Genomic DNA, 19691 nt, shown 5'->3' with positions numbered 1-19691 from the left:
TATGGCGACGATGGGACAGGGAAGGGCTAGGAGTGGGAAGGAAGCAGCCGTGGCCTTAATTAAGGTACAGCCCCAGCATTTGCCTAGTGTGAAAATGGGAAACCACGGAAAACCATCTTCAGGGCTGCCGACAGTGGGGTTCGAACCTACTATCTCCCGAATACTGGATACTGGCCGCACTTAAGCGACTGCAGCTATCGAGCTCGGTAACGGACATATTAATAGCGAAATTGCATTCCTTCCATCTTAGCCACGCTGCTCTCAAATTGTTCGCTTCCTACCTCCATAACCGACGACAGTGTGTTGTCATGAATGATAAGAGAACGGAGTGGAAGTACAAAGTTAGTGGTGTGCCACAAGGTTCTATACTCGGCCCCCTGTTATTTATTTTATATTTGAAGGACATCTCTTCTAAGTTGAAAAACTGCAACTACCATCTCTATGCCGACGACCATCAAATTTACTGCCACACTAAAGTGAATGACATAAATGCAGCTATTGAAAATATGAACCGAAACTTAGAGCAGATCAGCTGTTATGCAGCTGAGAATTCTCTCTCCATCAACCCAACGAAAACACAAGCTATCATACTAGGGCAGAGAGAACTGCTTGCCCATTTACACAGTCTACAAACTCCAGTCATTCAACTAAATGGCGTTGCTATCCCATTCTGTAAATCAGTAAAAAGCCTTGGAGTCACTATAAATGAAACTTTAAACTGGGATGAGCATGTCACTAACGTATGCAGGAAAGTTCATTCATCACTTCATCCCCTCAAGATTCACCAGACCGTATTACCTCTCAACTTAAAAATAAAACTGGTTCAAACATCGATACTTCCAATTTTTAACTATTGTGATTTTGTGTTGCTAGATGCTACTAGTGAACAAAATAAGAAATTGCAGAGAGCTTTAAACTCCTGCATTAGATTTATTTTTTTCATTGAATTTTGCCTCGCATGTATCCCCTTTTTATGCACAACTTTCTTGGTTAAAAGTAGAGCAGCAGAGAAATCACCATGTATCAACCCTTATCTATCGACTCTTGACTGAAAATATACCTGAATATCTCTCCAGTAATTTCCGTTTTCTATCCTCCTTCATGACCGTGACACGCGATCTGGGTCAACAATTGCAATACCTCCACATCATACATCTGCCTTCAGTAATTCTTTCCTTGTGTCGGGCGCTAGAATATGGAATGCTTTGCCCCTGAAATTAGAAATTGTTCCTCATTAATTACCTTCAAAAGACAGTCTAAAGATTTCCTCTTGAATACGTAGGCTATATCATGTAGTTATGTGTGAATGTGTGAGTGAATGTCTGGAGTAAATAGTTCCCAAAAGTTTACATAAATTACTGTTATATTATATGAATTCCATCTAGAGTAGTTAATATTGAATTTATTTTTCTAATTTTAGACTTAGGATGTAATATTTTAGTTTTAGTCTATATTAAGTTATATTATATTATATATACACTGTGTTAAGTTTGAATATTAAGTTTGTATTCAGTATTAAACCGCATAATGTGGTTAAGTGTAAGAGAGGGCCAAGAGCCCTAACTTCGCCACAAATAAAGACATCAATAAATAAATAAATAAATAAACAAACACACATATCGTTATATTACCCCGGTTAAGGGAGAGGGACGAATGTCTTTCAGAATTGCAGTAAATGTGAAGGTATGCATGAAACTGGATCGCAAGGGGCTGGTGAACCACGCGTTATACAGTGAGAGTTGAATAACTTTTCAAGGATCCTGTTTCTTTTCTGTGGCTACACTTAATCTGTACACAAGCTTCCACATTTAATAATGTTATTGTATTGGAGGTGGAGGGTGAAAGAATTGATAAAGGGGACTGGATTCACTGATGTGATTTATATTCATTGTGTTGTTGTGTTTGTTGTCAAGTTATTATCATTTGTAAATAGCGAGAGGGTGATTGAGAAAGTGAATCTTATTAGTTGCAATATGCTAGCTGGTTTTCACATGAGCCCCACATTGTTTTTTCTAATAACCGGGCTAAAACAACTCGATTGCTCTTTGTAGGCTACTGTGTCTATTATGTCAGTCAGTTATGGAAGGAATGAGTTATTGCTATTCAACTACCTTTTATATTCCGATAAATATCAGAAATTCCACTTAAATGACATCATACACGAACACCCTGAACGCGGGCGAAATTTAACTTTTTCCCCATCACAAGCTGGGGTCGCATAATGCTTTCATGAACTCTTAGAACAGAGTTACCTACTCTATAAGCCATATTACATTTTTAGGTTAGCTGGAACCTCAGATTCTTTTGTAAGTTATTCATTTACTCAAAATCAACTTTCAACCTATTAGGTCGTGTTACAAACATGTAGTACGTGTTGAAGAGATGTTAAGTACAGAACAAAAATGGCCAACCGGACACCAGTGGGATCCGAACCCATGTAACACGATGTAATAGGTTGAAAGTCGATTTCGATTGCAATGCGGTTGTGAAAATTCAATATTCACTATTCACTTACTGTTTGCTTTGAATACAAAAGAAGATTGTGTATTTCACAGGTCCAGAACTGATCCCTCAGGACCCTCCTTTCCTGTCCGCTTCACCAGGCTATCTCCTAAGGCATGTCTAAGACGCTGCCAACACCTCTCAATTCCACGCTGATTCTTGGTGTCTAGAGGCCACTTCAAGTAAGTTCTTGAGTCCATTAGATACTCCAAGTCCGTGGGCAGATTGGTACGCTCGAATTGCTCCAGCTCAATCAGTATGATGTAATCTCGCCCTTCTGTGAACATCTTGTATATGGCCTTGCTTAGCTCCCACTGACACCACTGAAAGAAATAGAGGTTTCGTTAGGAGGCGAACACTTCCCGAAGGGGTGAAGATTTCCTCCATGTTCCTCCTTCCATGACGTGAAATAAATAACAATTTCATTGAATGATGGAGCTGACTGTGAGTAACATTGGAGGTAAAATGAAGGGCCAGAAAAAAAAGAAAGAAAAAAAACGGGTAACCTAACTCAGCTTTTTGTCATAATAGATTAACGGTGATATACTGGGCACTGGACTAAGCTTAATTCAGTTTACCACATTCAAAGCATATGATTCTGTACATTTTTATTTGTGGTACAACTCCCATAAAGGCTGACCAGCGCAGAACCGCTGTTTAATGTTCATTTGTCATTTAGGATGTAAGTCAGTTCAATTACTTCCTGGTACCGGTACCAACTTTAATTAGTTTCTAGTATGACGTACCAACAACTAAAATTAGTTCCTCCAGGTACTAACTTGGGCGATGAAGGGGAGGACACTGATTGCACGCGATGTTTAATTATTCTTTTCGTTGCTATGGTAAACAACAAGTTATTGTTCAAAATGGATGTCGCTGTTAGTGCAAGTTATACCACAATCTCTTTCTGGCAGCTGCTGATCTCCATTAAGGTACGTTCAGTGTCGGCATAAATGTTCCTGTTTTCTGTATTCTTCTTTATGTGTGTGTATGAAATCATTTTTCAGCATTTCTTTTCCCTGGACCAGTGTGCACCTCTACCTCTGAACCATTTAAACATGTCATTATTCAAAGCGATTGGTCTCTGAACAAGCAAACGTTAGAAGCCGCGAAACGGCTTTAGGCCTCTATTTCTTATTAATATTAAATCATAAGTGTCGTAACCTAAGCTTTACAGTGTTCAGATCCGTAATTATTGCATGCCTAGTGACAAAGCGATTGGTCTGAGTAGGTTAGGTCCGGCTACTGACAAAATCTGGGCTGGATTCGTTAGGTCCGACTAGTGACAAAACCATTGGTCTGTGAACAAGCAAACATTAGAAGCCGCTGGCGACTTTAGGCTTCTATTTCTTATTAATATTCAATCATAAGTCGCGCGGCTTTAGGCCTCTATTTTCTATTCATATTAAAGCATAAGTGGCGCAATCTATGCTTTCCAGTGTTCAGAATTACGTAATTACTGCATCGCTACGTCTGAACTGTTTCAACATGTTCGTATTTCTCTTTGGTGTTCATATATAAGTCACTCCCATAATTCAAGACAGCGAGATATTGTTTTTTTTAATTATTTCATATGCTTATTCTTTCACATTGCCTCATTCTCTTCGGTCTTTTTATCCCCCGTAAGTTGGTCATAACTTCTCGCTGTCTTGAATTACGGGAACGACATTTCATTGGCGTAATCTTCAACTAATGGCAGAGTCTATTTGCCCACCGTCAGTTATGATTACTATGTTATTTATCCTGGCGAGCCTTCTCGGGAGTTATACCTTATTTGTTTAACTGGTAACGGTTTGAAATTAAAATTTCAATTTTTCCGAGTTCATTCAGAAGTAGACTTACCTGTTGTTTTTTTCTCCGACACTTCAAATATAAATTATTTTTAAAGAAAATGGTGTGAAACTTCCCTTTGGGTAAATCAAATTATCATATACCGGTATATGTCTTTCAAATGAAACTTATATATTGGTAACTATTAATTTATTCCCATCATAGACACACACAATGGAGAATGGACGAGTTCCATTCAATGGAAGAGATCTCTCATCCTCACAGCACGAGCCATCCTTTTGCACGACAACGCGAGAACCCCATACGACACCAACAACTGAAAACTATACTGTGGAGTGCCTGTACCACGTCCTTTATAGTCCCAGTCTGCTACCCAGCAACTTCACTTTTTCTCTACATTGAAGGGATCGCTAGAAGGATGCCTCTTTACCACTAATGACGACAGTGACATTCATCCATACCCAGAACATGGACTTTTACCACAGTCTAATATTAGACTGTGCTTTTACTACTAGGGATTCATCAAACTCGTGAAACAGTGGGGCAAATAGAAATACGAACTTCTAACGCCCATTTCTGCCCACATAATTTTTTGTCTCATCAATAACATTTCCTACAGATGGAAGACTAGGAAATCTAATTTTTCGACTGTCTATCGTACTTCTATTTGCGGGAAAATTTGGACATTTCTGTGCACACTACCTCGAGTTACTTCGCACGAACGATGGCTATTCTACATCTTATCTTCCCAGTAACGATCCAAAGTGTCTTTGATACGTGGAACATGTTTATTTTAATGGAATACTAGCACACGTACCTACCATTTTCTTGTGATGGGCGTACATACATACATACATACATAATGGAAATTTAAAAAAATGCATTTTCTTATTCTGGATGTGGTTGACACATAAATACTGCCTTTTTAAGTTCTGACCGAAGAACAGGCACAATTCTGATTTTATTTATAAAAATGACCTTTTTGGATCATTATCTACTGATTAGAGGAACTATCCTATGCAAAGTCAATTCTGATTCAGAAAGAAAACTGTAGAAGTTTGGACAAATACACACATTCCTAACATTGTGTGTTCTACTGTTTCTTCAAACATCTCAAACAAAAATATCAATTAAAATGCTGGAAAGTCATAAGGACTGTTGTTTGACACTCGCGGGACAGTCCCAAATTTTAAACAAAAATTTTCAAAAGCTTTAAGATAAATTCATCTATAATATCTGAAACTAATTATTGGGGCCTGGCTGAGTGGCTCAGACGGTTGGGACACTGGCCTTCTGAACCCAACATGGCAGGTTCTATCTTGGCTTAGTCCGGTGGTATTTGAAGGTGCCCAAATACGTCAGCCTCATGTTGGTAGATTTACTGGCGCGTAAAAGAACTCCTGCGGGACTAAATTTCGACACTTCGGCGTCTCCGAAAACCGTAAAAGTCGTTAGTGGGACGTAAAAATTAATAACATTACTAGCAGTTTCCCGCTGGCTCCGCCCGCAATGTACAGAGTATGGTGTTGTTCGTTACTATCCTCACGGATGTATTTGCAAAGTTTCGAGTTAATGAAATAAAGCGCATTATCTGCTGCGGTAATAGAATGTAATATTATGTCAACAAAACACTTGAAAATGCATCACACAAAGAAATTGAATTAAACGTTCCTTGGAACAACACTACGCGCCGAACTGTTAAAAAGTCCTTCAAAGATCTTCGTCATGGAGACAAATGTACTCATAATTTTCCTCAGAATCTACGAATTTAAGTTGTTATCACCTCAAAAGAAAGCTCTTGATCCACTGAGTGTTTTTTAGACCAAAACGAACTGCGTACCTCAATTAGAACGAAAGATATGATTGCTTCAATGAGAAAAAATGTAGAAGAAATGAGACGTCAAATTAAATGTGCACCCATAACTTTCATCAGAATCAACCAATTCGAATAGTTAAGAGCTGAAATGAAAGAGCTTGATCCACTGAGTGTTCTTAGGCTAAAACGAACTCCGTGCCTCAATTAGAACCAAAGATATGATTGCTTCAGAGACAAAAAATTGAAAAAATCAAATAATTTGAGGAAGGCGGAAGTTAAGTAATTTATAGTACCTGATGACAAATCTGTGCATGAATACCTTTCAGTTAAAAAAGAAAAAAAGAATTAAGGAAATCGACCGGATAGAAAGGCCGAACTGACTGACTTTAGTTTCCATAATTTTTTTAAATATATGGATTAGTTTATAAGTGTATGTGTTCAACCCATGTTGTCCCGTTTATCTATGGGGTCGGTTATCAAGCGAGAACGAATCTTCGTAGCGAGTTTTTACAATCGGATGCCTTTCCTGACCTCAAACTACTTAGAGGAGATAATGAGATGAAATGAATGGCGTGATGTATGATAGTAGGAAGGGAGAGGATGAAACCATATTCCAGCACATAGCCTACTCCATTCAAATAGAACCAAGGGGTCTGCTCAAGGCTTAACTTCTCCATCCAACGGAAGACAGCGTCAAATGTCCTCACTCCATACGATCATTGCAGAGAGGTTCGGAATTGAATCTAGACTTTTGGCACGCAGTCTGATTAGAAATTGTATATCTATCACCACCTTCCCTAACCTGCTGGTGAAAACATTTCCAACCAACGGAGCTCGAACCAACTAACCATGGTATCAGACGTACAGTACTACCGACAACTTTAACGGGTATATTATAGGGTTGACCGCCTCTGTGGTGTAGTGGTTAGTGTGATTGGCTGCCATCCCCGGAGGCCCGGGTTCGATTCCTGGCTCTGCCACGAAATTTGAAAAGTGGTATGAGGGCTGGAACGGGCTCCACTCAGGCTCGGGAGGTCAACTGAATAGAGGTGGGTTCGATTCCCACTTCAGCCATCCTGGAAGTGGTTTTCCGTGGTTTACCACTTCTCCTCCAGGCAAATGCCGGGATGGTACCTAACTTCCTTCCTCTTCCTTGTCTATCCGTTCCAATCTTCCTATCCCCCACCAAGGCCCCTGTTCAACAAAGCAGGTGAGGCAGCCTGGGCGAGGTACTGGTCTTTCTCCCCAGTTGTATTCCCAGACTCAGAGTCTCACACTCCAGGACACTGTCCTTGAGGTGGTAGAGGTGGGATCCCTCACTGAGTCCGAGGGAAAAGCCAACCCTGGAGGGTAAACAGATTAAGAAAGAAGAAGAAGAATATTATAGGGTTGTAGTTACTGTAAGTGTTCCATAGACTGAAGAATTTAAAGTTATACTTATTTTATTTTGTTCCTGAATATTATGGTATCAGACAATGTAGACTTATGATCTCATGGTCGCCAGGCGAGCTATTGGTCCACAAGTAGGCTTAATATAAAGTTTTAATAATTTTTCCCGATTTTTTTGCTACTTGCTTTACGACGCACCGATACAGATAGGTCTTACGGCGACGATGGGACAGGAAAGGGCTAGGAATGGGAAGGAAGCGGCCGTGGCCTTAATTAAGGTACAGGCCCAGTATTTGCCTGGTGTGAAAATGGAAAACCACGGAAAACCATCTTCAGGGCTGAACTCACTATCTCCCGGATGAGAGCTCAAAGCTGCGCGCCCCTAACCGCACGGCCAACTCGCCCGATTTGAAACGGGGACAGACTTTATTTGTTTCGCAGATACTTGGACATTTTTGAATATGTTTGTCCACCCCTTAGTACCGTTTCTTCATTTATACCAGGGCCTCTCAGAGTGCACGGTGCAAAATACGACTTCGCTTGGTTGACCAGAGTGCAGACCCCTACTCCTCGATTTGGAGCAATAGGGCTGTCTCTCTCTTTCCCCACGCCTGTCTCGCTCGCTCCGCCTGTCTTCCTCTTCCTCACTTGCTCCGTAGCGCTCCAAATCCGAGCCGAGTTGAGCCGAGTAGACCAGAGACGAAGCGTTCGTCCGAGCCGAGCCGAGTCGAGCCGAGCCGAATGGGACCGATGCACTGTGCACAGGAACTCCGCGCCTCAATTTGCACGCGTGAGATTTTGGGCGTTTAAGAGGCCCTGATACAGGGTTAGGGATGAGGTGAGATGAATTTATATGGCAAGTTTTCACGGCCGGATGCCCTTCCTGACACCAACCTCAATTGAGCTAATGAAGACACATGGAATGATTGTGAAAGGAAATAGTAGAAGTAATCGGCTGTGGCCTATGAATAGGAACTGTCCCGACATTTGCCTGGAAGTGAAAATGGGAAACCAGAGAACATTCTCAAGACATCCGACGGTGGGGTTCGAACCCAAGCGTATCCCGAATGCAGAGCTTGGTTCCATAGCCGTGGGGTGTTAGCACGCGCAGCCACTCTGCTCAGACTGGACATTTTTTAGTCTTTATTATTAAATCATGGCAAATTACGAAGCCAAAAACTCAAAGCAATAAGGCACTCCTTGTTAAAACAGCAGCTAGAAAGGATGTACTACTTGGCACTTGACAAAGATAGAAACTTTCAAATATTAAGGGGTATATTATAGGGTTGTAGTTACTGTATTCAGTGTTCCACAGACTGGAGAATTTAAAGTTACATTTACTCTTCTATTTTTTTCTATATATTATTTAAATTTCATTTCATAAAGTGCTTGTAAACTGTATCTTATTTAAGCTACCTATAATTGGGGTTACACTCTGTCGGTGGAATAAATAAATAAATAAATAAATAAATAAATAAATAAATAAATAAATAAATAAATAAATAAATAAATAAATAAATAAATAAATAAATAAATAAATAAATAGCCGGGCTGAGTGGCTTAGACGTTTGAGACGCTTGCCTTCTGACCCCAACTTGGCAGGTTCGATCCTGGTTCAGTCCGGTGGTATTTGAAGGTGCTCAAATACGCCAGCTTCGTGTCGTTAGATTTACTGGCACATAAAAGAACTACTGCGGGACTAAATTACGGCACCTCGACCTCTCCGAAAACCGTAAAAGTCGTTAGCGGGACATAAAGCCAATAACATTATTGTGTTTAAATAAATAAATAAATACATACATAAATAAGTAAATAAATAATTTCTGTGAACTCACCTTACTTTTAAGAAAGGGCTTCGTCAGGACGCAGATGAATTTCCGACTTTTTTTCAGGGCTTCCGTCACATTTTTATCGATTGCAGCCCCAAGTGTAAAGTCTCGAGTATGTAGACATAGTCGATATCTATAAGGTTCCTTCTCTAAATTAGGAAGAAGTTGGCCAGCAACCCAAGCGTAGTTATTCTGACTTGAAACAGAAATAATTAGAAATTATTTAAGATATTTGTATGTCTGTATTGAAAAATACAATTTTATCCTACTTTTTTGTTACGTCGCACAGACTCATGACAGTGACGGGATAGGACAGGGATAGGCGAGGGAAAACTGACCATGCCCTTCATTAAGGTACAGCCCAAGCATTAACCTGGTGTAAAAAAAAAAAAAAAAAAAAAAAAAAAAAAAAGCGAAACCATGGAAAACCTCTTCAGGGCTGCTAGCATTCGGATTCTAACCCTTTATCTCCAAATGCAAGCTCACCAGTGGCGTATACTGAGCGCTACCAAGACTATCGATGAAGCCCAAACCTGAAACATTATAATGTAAGCATCTGCCACATTGTTCCATTTACAAAACTTGAAAGCAATGAGAAAAAACGTCGCACGTATTTCTGAGAGCAAGGCATCCGAGACTGATATTGAAGCCCAGACTCTTGCCCCTCTCCCCTCGACCCATCTTGTGCGGCTTGCTGACGTATGTCCCTTAAGTGCTGAGACCGCGCTGATAGCTGTGCTACGCTTCGTTCCGTCAGATCGCCACTGCTATCAACCATGCGTTACTCATCGTACATACTTCCTCATCTCATACTTGTGACATCTATACAGTTATATAAAAGAACATGTCCTGATGACTGACTGACTGATTCATCATCGCCGAGCCAAAACTACTGGACATAAAGAAATGAAATTTTGAGGATGCATTTATATTACAATGTAGGTGCTCGTCAAGGGAGGATTTTTGGATATTCCATCGCTAAGAGGGTGAAAAGGGGGTGAATTTTTAAAATGAGTGTATCTATATCTCCAAACTTTAAAAGTTTACAGATGTAAAAATTGGTATTTAGAATCTACTTTAAAAATAAAGAAACACGTATTCTTTTGTTTTCGGAAAATCCCAATAGGAGGGGTGAAAATAGGTGAAAAAGGGGTTGAATGCCTTTAATGAGGATACTTATATCTCAGAAACTGAAGATATCACAGACCTGAAATTTCGTATTTGGGATCTCCTTTAAAAATAAAGAAACACGTATATTTTTGGTAAATCCAAATAATGTGGGTGAAAAGAAGGGGGTGAATTTTTAAAACGAGTGGATCTATATCCCAATCCTTTAAAAGTTTACAGATGTAAAAGTATTTAGAATCTCTTTTTAAAATAAAGAAACACATATTGTATTGTTTTTGGAAAACCCCACTAAGAGGGGTGAAAATGGGGTTGAATGCCTTTAATGAGGATACTTATATCTCAGAAACTGAAGATCATTACAGACCTGAAAATTAGTATTTAGAAACTCCTTATAAAATAAAGAAACACATATTTTGTTTGGAAAATCCAATTAATGGGGGTTAAACAGGAGTGAAAAATGAGGTGAATTTTAAGAAAGACTATATCTACAGTATATCTCAGAAACGTAAAATGTTACAGACGTAACAATTGGTATTTGGAATCTCCTGTAAAAGTAAAGAAACACAGGTGATTTATTTTCGGAAGCTCCACTTAAGGGAAACTGAAAAGGGGGTGAAATTTTAAAATGAGCATGTCTACAGTATATCTCAAAAATTTAACATGTTACAGAAGTAAAAAGTGGTATTTTTAATCTCTATTAAAATAAAGAAACATGTACTTTTTGTTTTTGGAAAAATCACTCAGGTGGGGTAAAAATGGCTGAAAATGAAGTTGAATTCTTTTCATTAGGATACTGATATCTCAAAAACTGAAGACGTTACAGACGTGAACATTAGGATTTGAAATCTCCTTAAAAAAATGCATTTTTTGCTTTCAGAAATCCACTTAGGGGGGGGGGGGGGGGGAAGAACCGAAAAATTAGTTGAATTAATTGTATGAAGATACTATTATCTCAAAAACGAAAGATGTTGCAGTCGTGAAAATTGGTATTTGGATCTCCTTTACAAACAAAGAAAAACGCATTTTTGGGGGAAATCATGTTGGGGGTGGGGGTGTAAATGAGTTGAATTACTTTTATGGCACATATCTCAAAAACTGAAGATGTTACAGTCACGATAGTTACTGATTCCGTTACTAATAAATAAACAAGTATTTTTTCGGAAAATTCACTCCACCCTAATAATAATAATAATAATAATAATAATAATAATAATAATAATAATAATAATAATAATAATAATAATAATGCAATCGACGGATCCTGGCCGGATAATGACTACGAATGCAGTCCGATCACTCATTGGATGGGCGGCCAACATCCGCACTTTTACTGATCACAATTTTGCAAATTCATTAATAATTATACAACCAATCTCTAATAACTCACTATACTATTATACTTTTTCCAACTAAATACAAAATTCCACTAAACGGCTGGGTGAGGAGCATTAAATTGCACCGGTACCAGCAACCGTAACCAAACCTTTCTTCCCGACGGGAGGGGGGGGGGGGACTTTTAAATGTCTAAATTACGCGGGTTCAGTACCGTCAAGGCACCCAAGACGACACCACGCCGAATTTCCTCAAGGATTTGATCCATATTAAAAATACTTATAGGAAAAATGGCAAAGATTTAGGGACCCAACTAACCGGGCAGAATACCCGGACTTAGCCCGGGAAGTACGAAATCGATTGCTGGAAAGAAAGATTGAAAAATGGGAGGAACTTTGCCGTAATCTCTCAGAAAACGAGTCAGATCGCAAATTTCGGTGGATTATACACTGACTGACAGAGCAAATGCAACACCAAGAAGGAGTGGTCAGAACTTTATGCCAATTGCAGGGTAGACTGACGTCACTGAGGTATGCTCATGATGTGAAATGCGCCGCTGTGCTGCGCACGTAGCGAACGATAAATGGGACACGGCGTTGCCGAATGGCCCACTTCGTACCGTGATTTCTCAGCCGACAGTCATTGTAGAACGTGTTGTCGTGTGCCACAGGACACGTGTATAGCTAAGAATGCCAGGCCGCCGTCAACGGAGGCATTTCCAGCAGACAGACGACTTTACGAGGGGTATGGTGATCGGGCTGAGAAGGGCAGGTTGGTCGCTTCGTCAAATCGCAGCCGATACCCATAGGGATGTGTCCACGGTGCAGCGCCTGTGGCGAAGATGGTTGGCGCAGGGACATGTGGCACGTGCGAGGGGTCCAGGCGCAGCCCGAGTGACGTCAGCAAGCGAGGATCGGGGCATCCGCCGCCAAGCGGTGGCAGCCCCGCACGCCACGTCAACCGCCATTCTTCAGCATGTGCAAGACACCCTGGCTGTTCCAATATCGACCAGAACAATTTCCCGTCGATTGGTTGAAGGAGGCCTGCACTCCAGGCGTCCGCTCAGAAGACTACCATTGACTCCACAGCATAGACGTGCACACCTGGCATGGTGCCGGGCTAGAGCGACTTGGATGAGGGAGTGGCGGAACGTCGTGTTCTCCGATGAGTCACGCTTCTGTTCTGTCAGTGATAGTCACCGCAGACGAGTGTGGCGTCGGCGTGGAGAAAGGTCAAATCCGGCAGTAACTGTGGAGCGCCCTACCGCTAGACAACGCGGCATCATGGTTTGGGGCGCTATTGCGTATGATTCCACGTCACCTCTAGTGCGTATTCAAGGCACGTTAAATGCCCGCCGCTACGTGCAGCATGTGCTGCGGCCGGTGGCACACCCGTACCTTCAGCGGCTGCCCAGTGCTCTGTTTCAGCAGGATAATGCCCGCCCACACACTGCTCGCATCTCCCAACAGGCTCTACGAGGTGTACAGATGCTTCCGTGGCCAGCGTAATCTCCGGATCTCTCACCAATCGAACACGTGTGGGATCTCATTGGACGCCGTTTGCAAACTCTGCCCCAGCCTCGTACGGACGACCAACTGTGGCAAATGGTTGACAGAGAATGGAGAACCATTCCTCAGGACACCATCCGCACTCTTATTGACTCTGTACCTCGACGTGTTTCTGCGTGCAACGCCGCTCGCGGTGGTCCTACATCCTACTGAGTCGATGCCGTGCGCATTGTGTAACCTGCATATCGGTTTGAAATAAACATCAATTATTCGTCCGTGCCGTCTCTGTTTTTCCCCCAACTTTCATCCCTTTCGAACCACTCCTTCTTGGTGTTGCATTTGCTCTGTCAGTCAGTGTATATAAAACGTTAAGCATTCAATTATAAATTTCAGTATAATACCGTAGCGAAGCACGGATATCTTGCTAGTTACCGTAGCGAAGCACGGATATCTTGCTAGTTATATAGATAACAGAGCGCTGGTATTTCACTCCCGTTTACTTCTACATCCTTGTAGGAAGACACTACAGGGCTGTTGTAAGAGGGGCAATATAGTTTTATTTTTATAGGTAGATCTGCTAAAATGAAATGCAGTCTTTCAGGTTTAGTGTTCTCTTTTGTTGGTTGCAAGCGAACACGTTATCATAGGTCGGACACCACCACTGATCTCCAGGAAGCTAATTAACCAGTGAACGATGGGTACGACCGCTGTAACATTCAACATTTTTATTTAATATAATAATAATAATAATAATAATAATAATAATAATAATAATAATAATAATAATAATAATAATAATAATAATAATAATAATACTTGGTGAGCTCGCAGAGATTGACCAACCAGATCTTATCCTACTTTGTAAACAAGAAAACCAAGGGACCCTGATTCATCGAAGTTGAAAAAGACCTTCAAGATATAGGAATCACACATGAAGACATCCAGGAGCGTGTTCCTCTCCGGAAGAAGGTTCGAGCGTACCAGCGCTTCCGGGAAAAGCCGAAGTTGAAGACAGGCAAGAAGTGGACTGATGAAAGAAAGGGGGCTCACAGATAGCGACTGCGGGAATACTGGCAAAGAATTAAAGCTCAGGGATGCAAACGGTTGAATTAACGTGGTCCACAGCCGGCCGAAACGAATAATAATAATAATAATAATAATTGTACCGGGCGGTACACCTCCACACCGCTAATTTAAAATTTGCGCCAGTTGAAACTCCTCTGCTGGAGGAAGTCTGAACTTTATCTACTGGATTAATTTTCAAGTTTCTCAGAAGATGTCACTACTTGGAAATTTTGGAGTTTTTGAACTGGGTCATTTTTGATGTATTTTTGTTTTACCTGTAGTAAGAAGTGTGAACTTTCTCTTCTAGAGGACACTACTGAAAAACTACAATGGTGCACCCTAGTGCGAAGTGAAAGAACTGTTTTTTGGAGAAATTTTTATTTCAAAAGTTTGTTTCTTGTTAAATTTCTTTCTGTTATTGTTTAAGTTGGCTGTATACCCCTTTCTTTCCCCTTGTTTTGTATTTAGCCAATCCCGAATTTCTTTAATTAATTTCTGACAAATCTGATGTGTCTTCCCCAACTTGAATATCTTGCTTAACCCTAGCCAATAAAGTTTTTGTGGGCGGGTGTTCTCATTCCAAAAACGCCTCGAACTTTCCGCGAGAGTATATAAACTGCTGATTTTCGGGTCTCCGGGCCACTCCAGTAACAGCTTTTGGTGTGTAAAGTACGTAGCAGGGGGCGGGAAGCGCCTCTTTCTTCGGGCAGCAGTTCAACAACAAGGTAATGGCCGTTTAATAACTTCTTTTCTTGCTAGCTCAGCAGTTTAACTCTCGGGGCGGGTCCGAAGCGTTTCCACCATGTAACTTTCCCTAAAATGTAAAGACACTTTGTATTTATTCTATCTTTTAAACTACATATTGGGATAGAGAGTGCTTAACCCTCTCGAGCTCCCACTCATTTTGTTTTGAGGTGAACTTATTTTTCTCAACCGATTCTTCCGTAACAGTAATGTAAATTGTTTCTTTCTTAAGTCACCTCTATAGTATGGGATTAGCCCTTGCATTAGCGGCCTAGTGCCAGATTAGGTTTTTAAACAAGTGTATTAGGAGTGCAGATCGCCTCCTCTCAAATGGTTATTTTAGAGTTCATGTAATTAACCTTTTTCTCACCTAATAGGCCTCAGTAGGTTGGGTATTTTACCCCTGTGTCTATGTCCTTAGAGGACAACTTGAAGGTGGAGTTTGGTGTGGCCTTTGATAGGCTTAAAGTTGAGAGCGAGTGGCTCTTTCTCGAAAATTGAGTGTTGTATGGTTCGAGGAGGCTTTACTGTGTAATTGGGAGCAAGTGCTCCTGGGCATGATTGGGGTCTTCTGCCCCTTTGTTGAATTTCTGTATATCGTAAGATTGGGCTAATTGTTCAAGTATTGTGGGTTTGGCTCTCGGAGCCCATCCTGTAACTCTGTAATTGTACATTCTCGAATAGTGGCTTTGCTACTCTGTACCTGCCATGCTTGTTATTTCTTGATTTTACAAAGAAAATATAACCTTGTTAAATTTTAAATTAACTTTAATTTCGTAGCCTGAGACCTGTTCACCCCCGCACCTTCTTTCACCTCTAACTACCACGGAAATCTCCGTAACAATAATAATAATAATAATAATAATAATAATAATAATAATAATAATAATAATAATAATAATAATAATAATAATAATAATAATAATAATAATAATAATGTATGGCATCTGTATAGGCTTGGGGTGACCTAATGAGGCTAGAATGAATGGTGAAGACATCATAAACACCCAATCCCCAAGCCAGGGGAATTAACAGTGTAAAGGGGTTGATTCTGAAAATTGAACCGGGCTTATCAGACCATTTAGCCAGAAAGCCGGACTTTAATTTGCTAAACCTTAGGCTACCATCTCCACTGATCAGTTGTTGAGTGCTGGCAGTTGCGTAGGCTTGGGCAGTAGCTTGCGAAGGAGCCTTGACAACACAGCAGGCTTCTCCGGTGGTTATTGGCTGCAGCTCAACTATCGAAAGGGGTAACTTAAGTCTACTGTAGTGGTAGCCCCCATCTTGATACCAGCATACGCCACTGAAGCTCACAGCTACTTGACTTGAACTACACAGCCAATTTGCTCAGTTTATTCAAAAAGAGAATTGTTATTCTTTTTAAATTTTCGTTTCGGCCATCTATGGTCCATGTTTGACAAGCTCTGCAGTATTTTTAGCCTTCTCTGTCTTCGCTCTCTGCTGGTATCTGTTCATCCTTTTTCCTACTTCCTTCTTCTGCTCTTATCTATAAGACCTCCCTTTTCTCACTAACGTTTCCCCAGTCTCCTGGAAACCACGGAACGTTTTCATGAGCTGTCTAAATTGATTTCTGTCCCTGATATCATATTCCGGAACCCCCATCTTCGTCAAGTCCAATCTCACTTCTCGAAACCATTTCAGCCCTTTCTTCCTCTCTCTGAAGAATTCAAAGATTCTCTTTGTTAGTCTGTTATTATCATTATTATTTATTATTACTAAAAGAGATCGGAATTGATTGAAAATACGCACCAGGTCTTTCAAAAACCAAACCAAACCCCATTGCGCAACAGTCCCGAAGGGCCATGGCCTATCAAGCGACCGCTGCTTAGTCCGAGGTGTCGTGTGGTTAGCACGACGAGTCCTCTCGGCCGTTATGCTTGGCTTTCTAGACCGGAGCTGCTGTCTCACAGTCAGATAGCTCCTCAATTATTCTTACTTCAATGAAGTAACTGTAATTGCAATTAAAATATTTGTCAGGTAACTGTAATTCAGCCCAGTTACATTGTTCTTGTACTCTGTGATCTCCATGACGTACTATCACCTCATCTACACAGTAACTAAAACCAAGAGGACTTGTCCTCCTGATGAACCGTACAATCTGACTTTTCACCCTGTCTTTCCATCTCACTAAGTTATCGACGTCTTTTTCTAGTTACTCACAATCTTGTAACTTATTTGATACTCTGTACTGTATAACATCGTCTGGATAAAGTATTTTTTTTCTGCTAGTGGCTTTACATCGCGCCGACAGATATCTCTAATGGAAAGTCTAGGGGTTGGAAGGAAGCGGCCATGGCCTTAATCAAGGTACATCCCCAGCATTTGCCTGATGTGAAAATGGAAAACCACGGAAAACCATCTTCAGGGCTGCCGACAGTGGGATTCAAACCCACTATCTCCCGGATGCAAAATTACAGTCGCGCGCCTCTAACCGCACGGCCAACTCGCCCGGTGGAGAGAGTTTGATCTGTGATACCAGTTCTTTACTCATACTTCTCAAACTGTATACAGAGTGGTCCGAAACAAGTGAACCGGGTATATGAACGTTAAACAGGCGTGTAACGAATGCGATACGGACCTTCCTGCCAAAAACAAAAAAAAAAAAACTCGTGCCCCCCTAAAAAATGTAAAAACCTATAAATAACTAATATAAATTTAATTACAGCAGGTAGAAGTAACGCAATATATTGTGAAGTTATATAAACAAAGGGATTATTCGTTATCTTAAGAATATTAAAAGGATAATATTGTTACGAATAAAATTCCATATGTTTCATTACTCTAATTTATTTAACGATGACCTAATAAATGCACACACACACATATTTAAACACAGAAAATTCTAACCAGTTATGAATGGCCACACTTACTAATTACAAGTCTATTCATCAATTGCTAATCCTTATGGCGCAGTAGCAGGTCCTACCTGCGGACACTTAAGCCTTACTTTCACTTTTCCCAAGTCCAGTCACCTCCTACAAACGCTGTGCGTAGACAGCTGGATTTGAACACAGTGCCACTGGCTACACAACACACAATGACTGTTCGTTGCTTCGCTTCCACAGACAGTCCAGTAATTCACACAGTCACTTGCAATGAACAACTAAACAGTTCAACAGTATTCAACAGCAGGACGATACTCACAACAGCGAACATTAACACAGGTCCATTTACCTTCACACTCGTGATATTGGCTTCCCTCGCTCTGGCTCAGTCCACAGAAATACACGAACATACAGTACAGTCTTCCGTTCTGTCGTCTCCAATTCACGCACTCACTGGTCTCTCCGACACCAGGACAACAGATTGTTCGTTAGGACCTCGGTGGGTCACTAGCGACAGCCAACACCTCTCTCGCCCTCAGCACAGCCACTGAACTCCAACCCACTGACTCCACCCCGGTGCCCAACTGTCACTATGGGTCCAGTACTGACTGACTGTCGGTGGCTAGCCTCCCTTTTTATAGCTCGCGTGATATGAGCCAGAAATTTCTGGCTCATATCACGTGTCACTAGAGGCAGAACCACCGCCGTCTCATTCTCTATATACTGCCTGCTCTATGCTATGCGGTTAACATGCACCTTAGCGTGAGCGCTCAGTATCGCAAACCTCCGCTAGGGGCGCCAGCTAACATACCCAGCTTATCTCCGTACAAACGTTATTGGGTTCCCGCGCGTGTACTTGGAATATTTATGTATGTGCTTCTGGCTGTAAAATGGTGAATTGTTGTGTTCCTCTCCGTAAATAAAACCAAGGGAATCCAAATTCTTCAGGTGTGAGCTTTCATGAAGTCTCCTCAAGTAAAGAACTTCGATACCGGGCAAGTTGGCAGTGCGGTAGGGGGCAGGCGGCTGTGAGCCTGCATCCGGGAGATAGTGGGTTCGAATCCCACTGTCGGCAGCCCTGAAGATGGTTTTCCGTGGTTTCCCATTTTCACGCCAGGCAAATGCTGGGGCTATGGCCGCTTCCTTCCAACTCCTAGGCCTTTCCTATCCCATCGTCACCATAAGACCTATCTGTGTCGGTGCGACGTAAAGCAAAAAAAAAAAAAAAGAACTTCAGAGAAAATGGCTTGGCTTAACGCTATATCAAGGCAAGGATCAAACAAGGGTATTGAATGTATTCTACCCGATTTTTCTCGTGTTTTTAGCCTGCATTTTAGTGATGGGGATTACCGAGAAAACTGTAAGAGGAAGGTACTGAAGCCAGATGTTGTACATAGCCAGTTTTCGAATTATTCCCTTTACCTCCAAACCAGAAAAATAACTCCACGAAAGACCAGAGAGCGATTTCTTCAGAACAAATCCTTGAGGGAACAAGCTTTTCAACCACAAGAAATACATTGAGCAGTGTATCGAGCACGAAATCCATGTGAAAAATGATGTCTCAATCCTAGTCGATATCCCAACGAGTAATAATGATAGCAGTCATCAGAAGATCATAAGAGGCTCCGATCGAGAATTCTGAGGTTGCTAGAAAAGGTAATGAAGAAGGACAATGAACTTAAAAGACTGCAGAAGAAATTCGAAGACAACCCAGAATGATAATCAATTTTCGCAAGCCAAT

The 19691-nt window shown here is 41.1% G+C and overlaps 1 protein-coding gene across 3 annotated transcripts in view; it reads right to left on the bottom strand.

Annotated features, from left to right (window-relative positions):
* The window catches only part of LOC136874653 (toll-like receptor 6), an 82984-nt gene that overhangs the window by 58743 nt on the left and 4550 nt on the right, over positions 1-19691 (bottom strand). For 2 of the 3 annotated variants that reach the window (XR_011018298.1, XM_068227735.1), the window contains exons 2-3: positions 9334-9523; positions 2516-2825 (exon numbers count right to left, since the gene is read on the bottom strand). Coding sequence is in view for 1 of the 3 variants with exons in the window: in XM_068227735.1 (XP_068083836.1) it covers positions 2550-2825; positions 9334-9523 (466 nt within the window). In the remaining 2 variants the exon portion in view is untranslated. The remainder of the gene's footprint in view (positions 1-2515; positions 2826-9333; positions 9524-19691) is intronic. The other variant, XR_011018299.1, reaches the window with a different exon arrangement.

Source organism: Anabrus simplex, chromosome 5 (genome assembly GCF_040414725.1).
Source record: "Anabrus simplex isolate iqAnaSimp1 chromosome 5, ASM4041472v1, whole genome shotgun sequence".
Lineage (NCBI taxonomy): Eukaryota > Metazoa > Arthropoda > Insecta > Orthoptera > Tettigoniidae > Anabrus > Anabrus simplex.
Note: the sequence above shows the minus strand (reverse complement) of the source record. Positions and strands in the feature narration are given on the sequence as shown.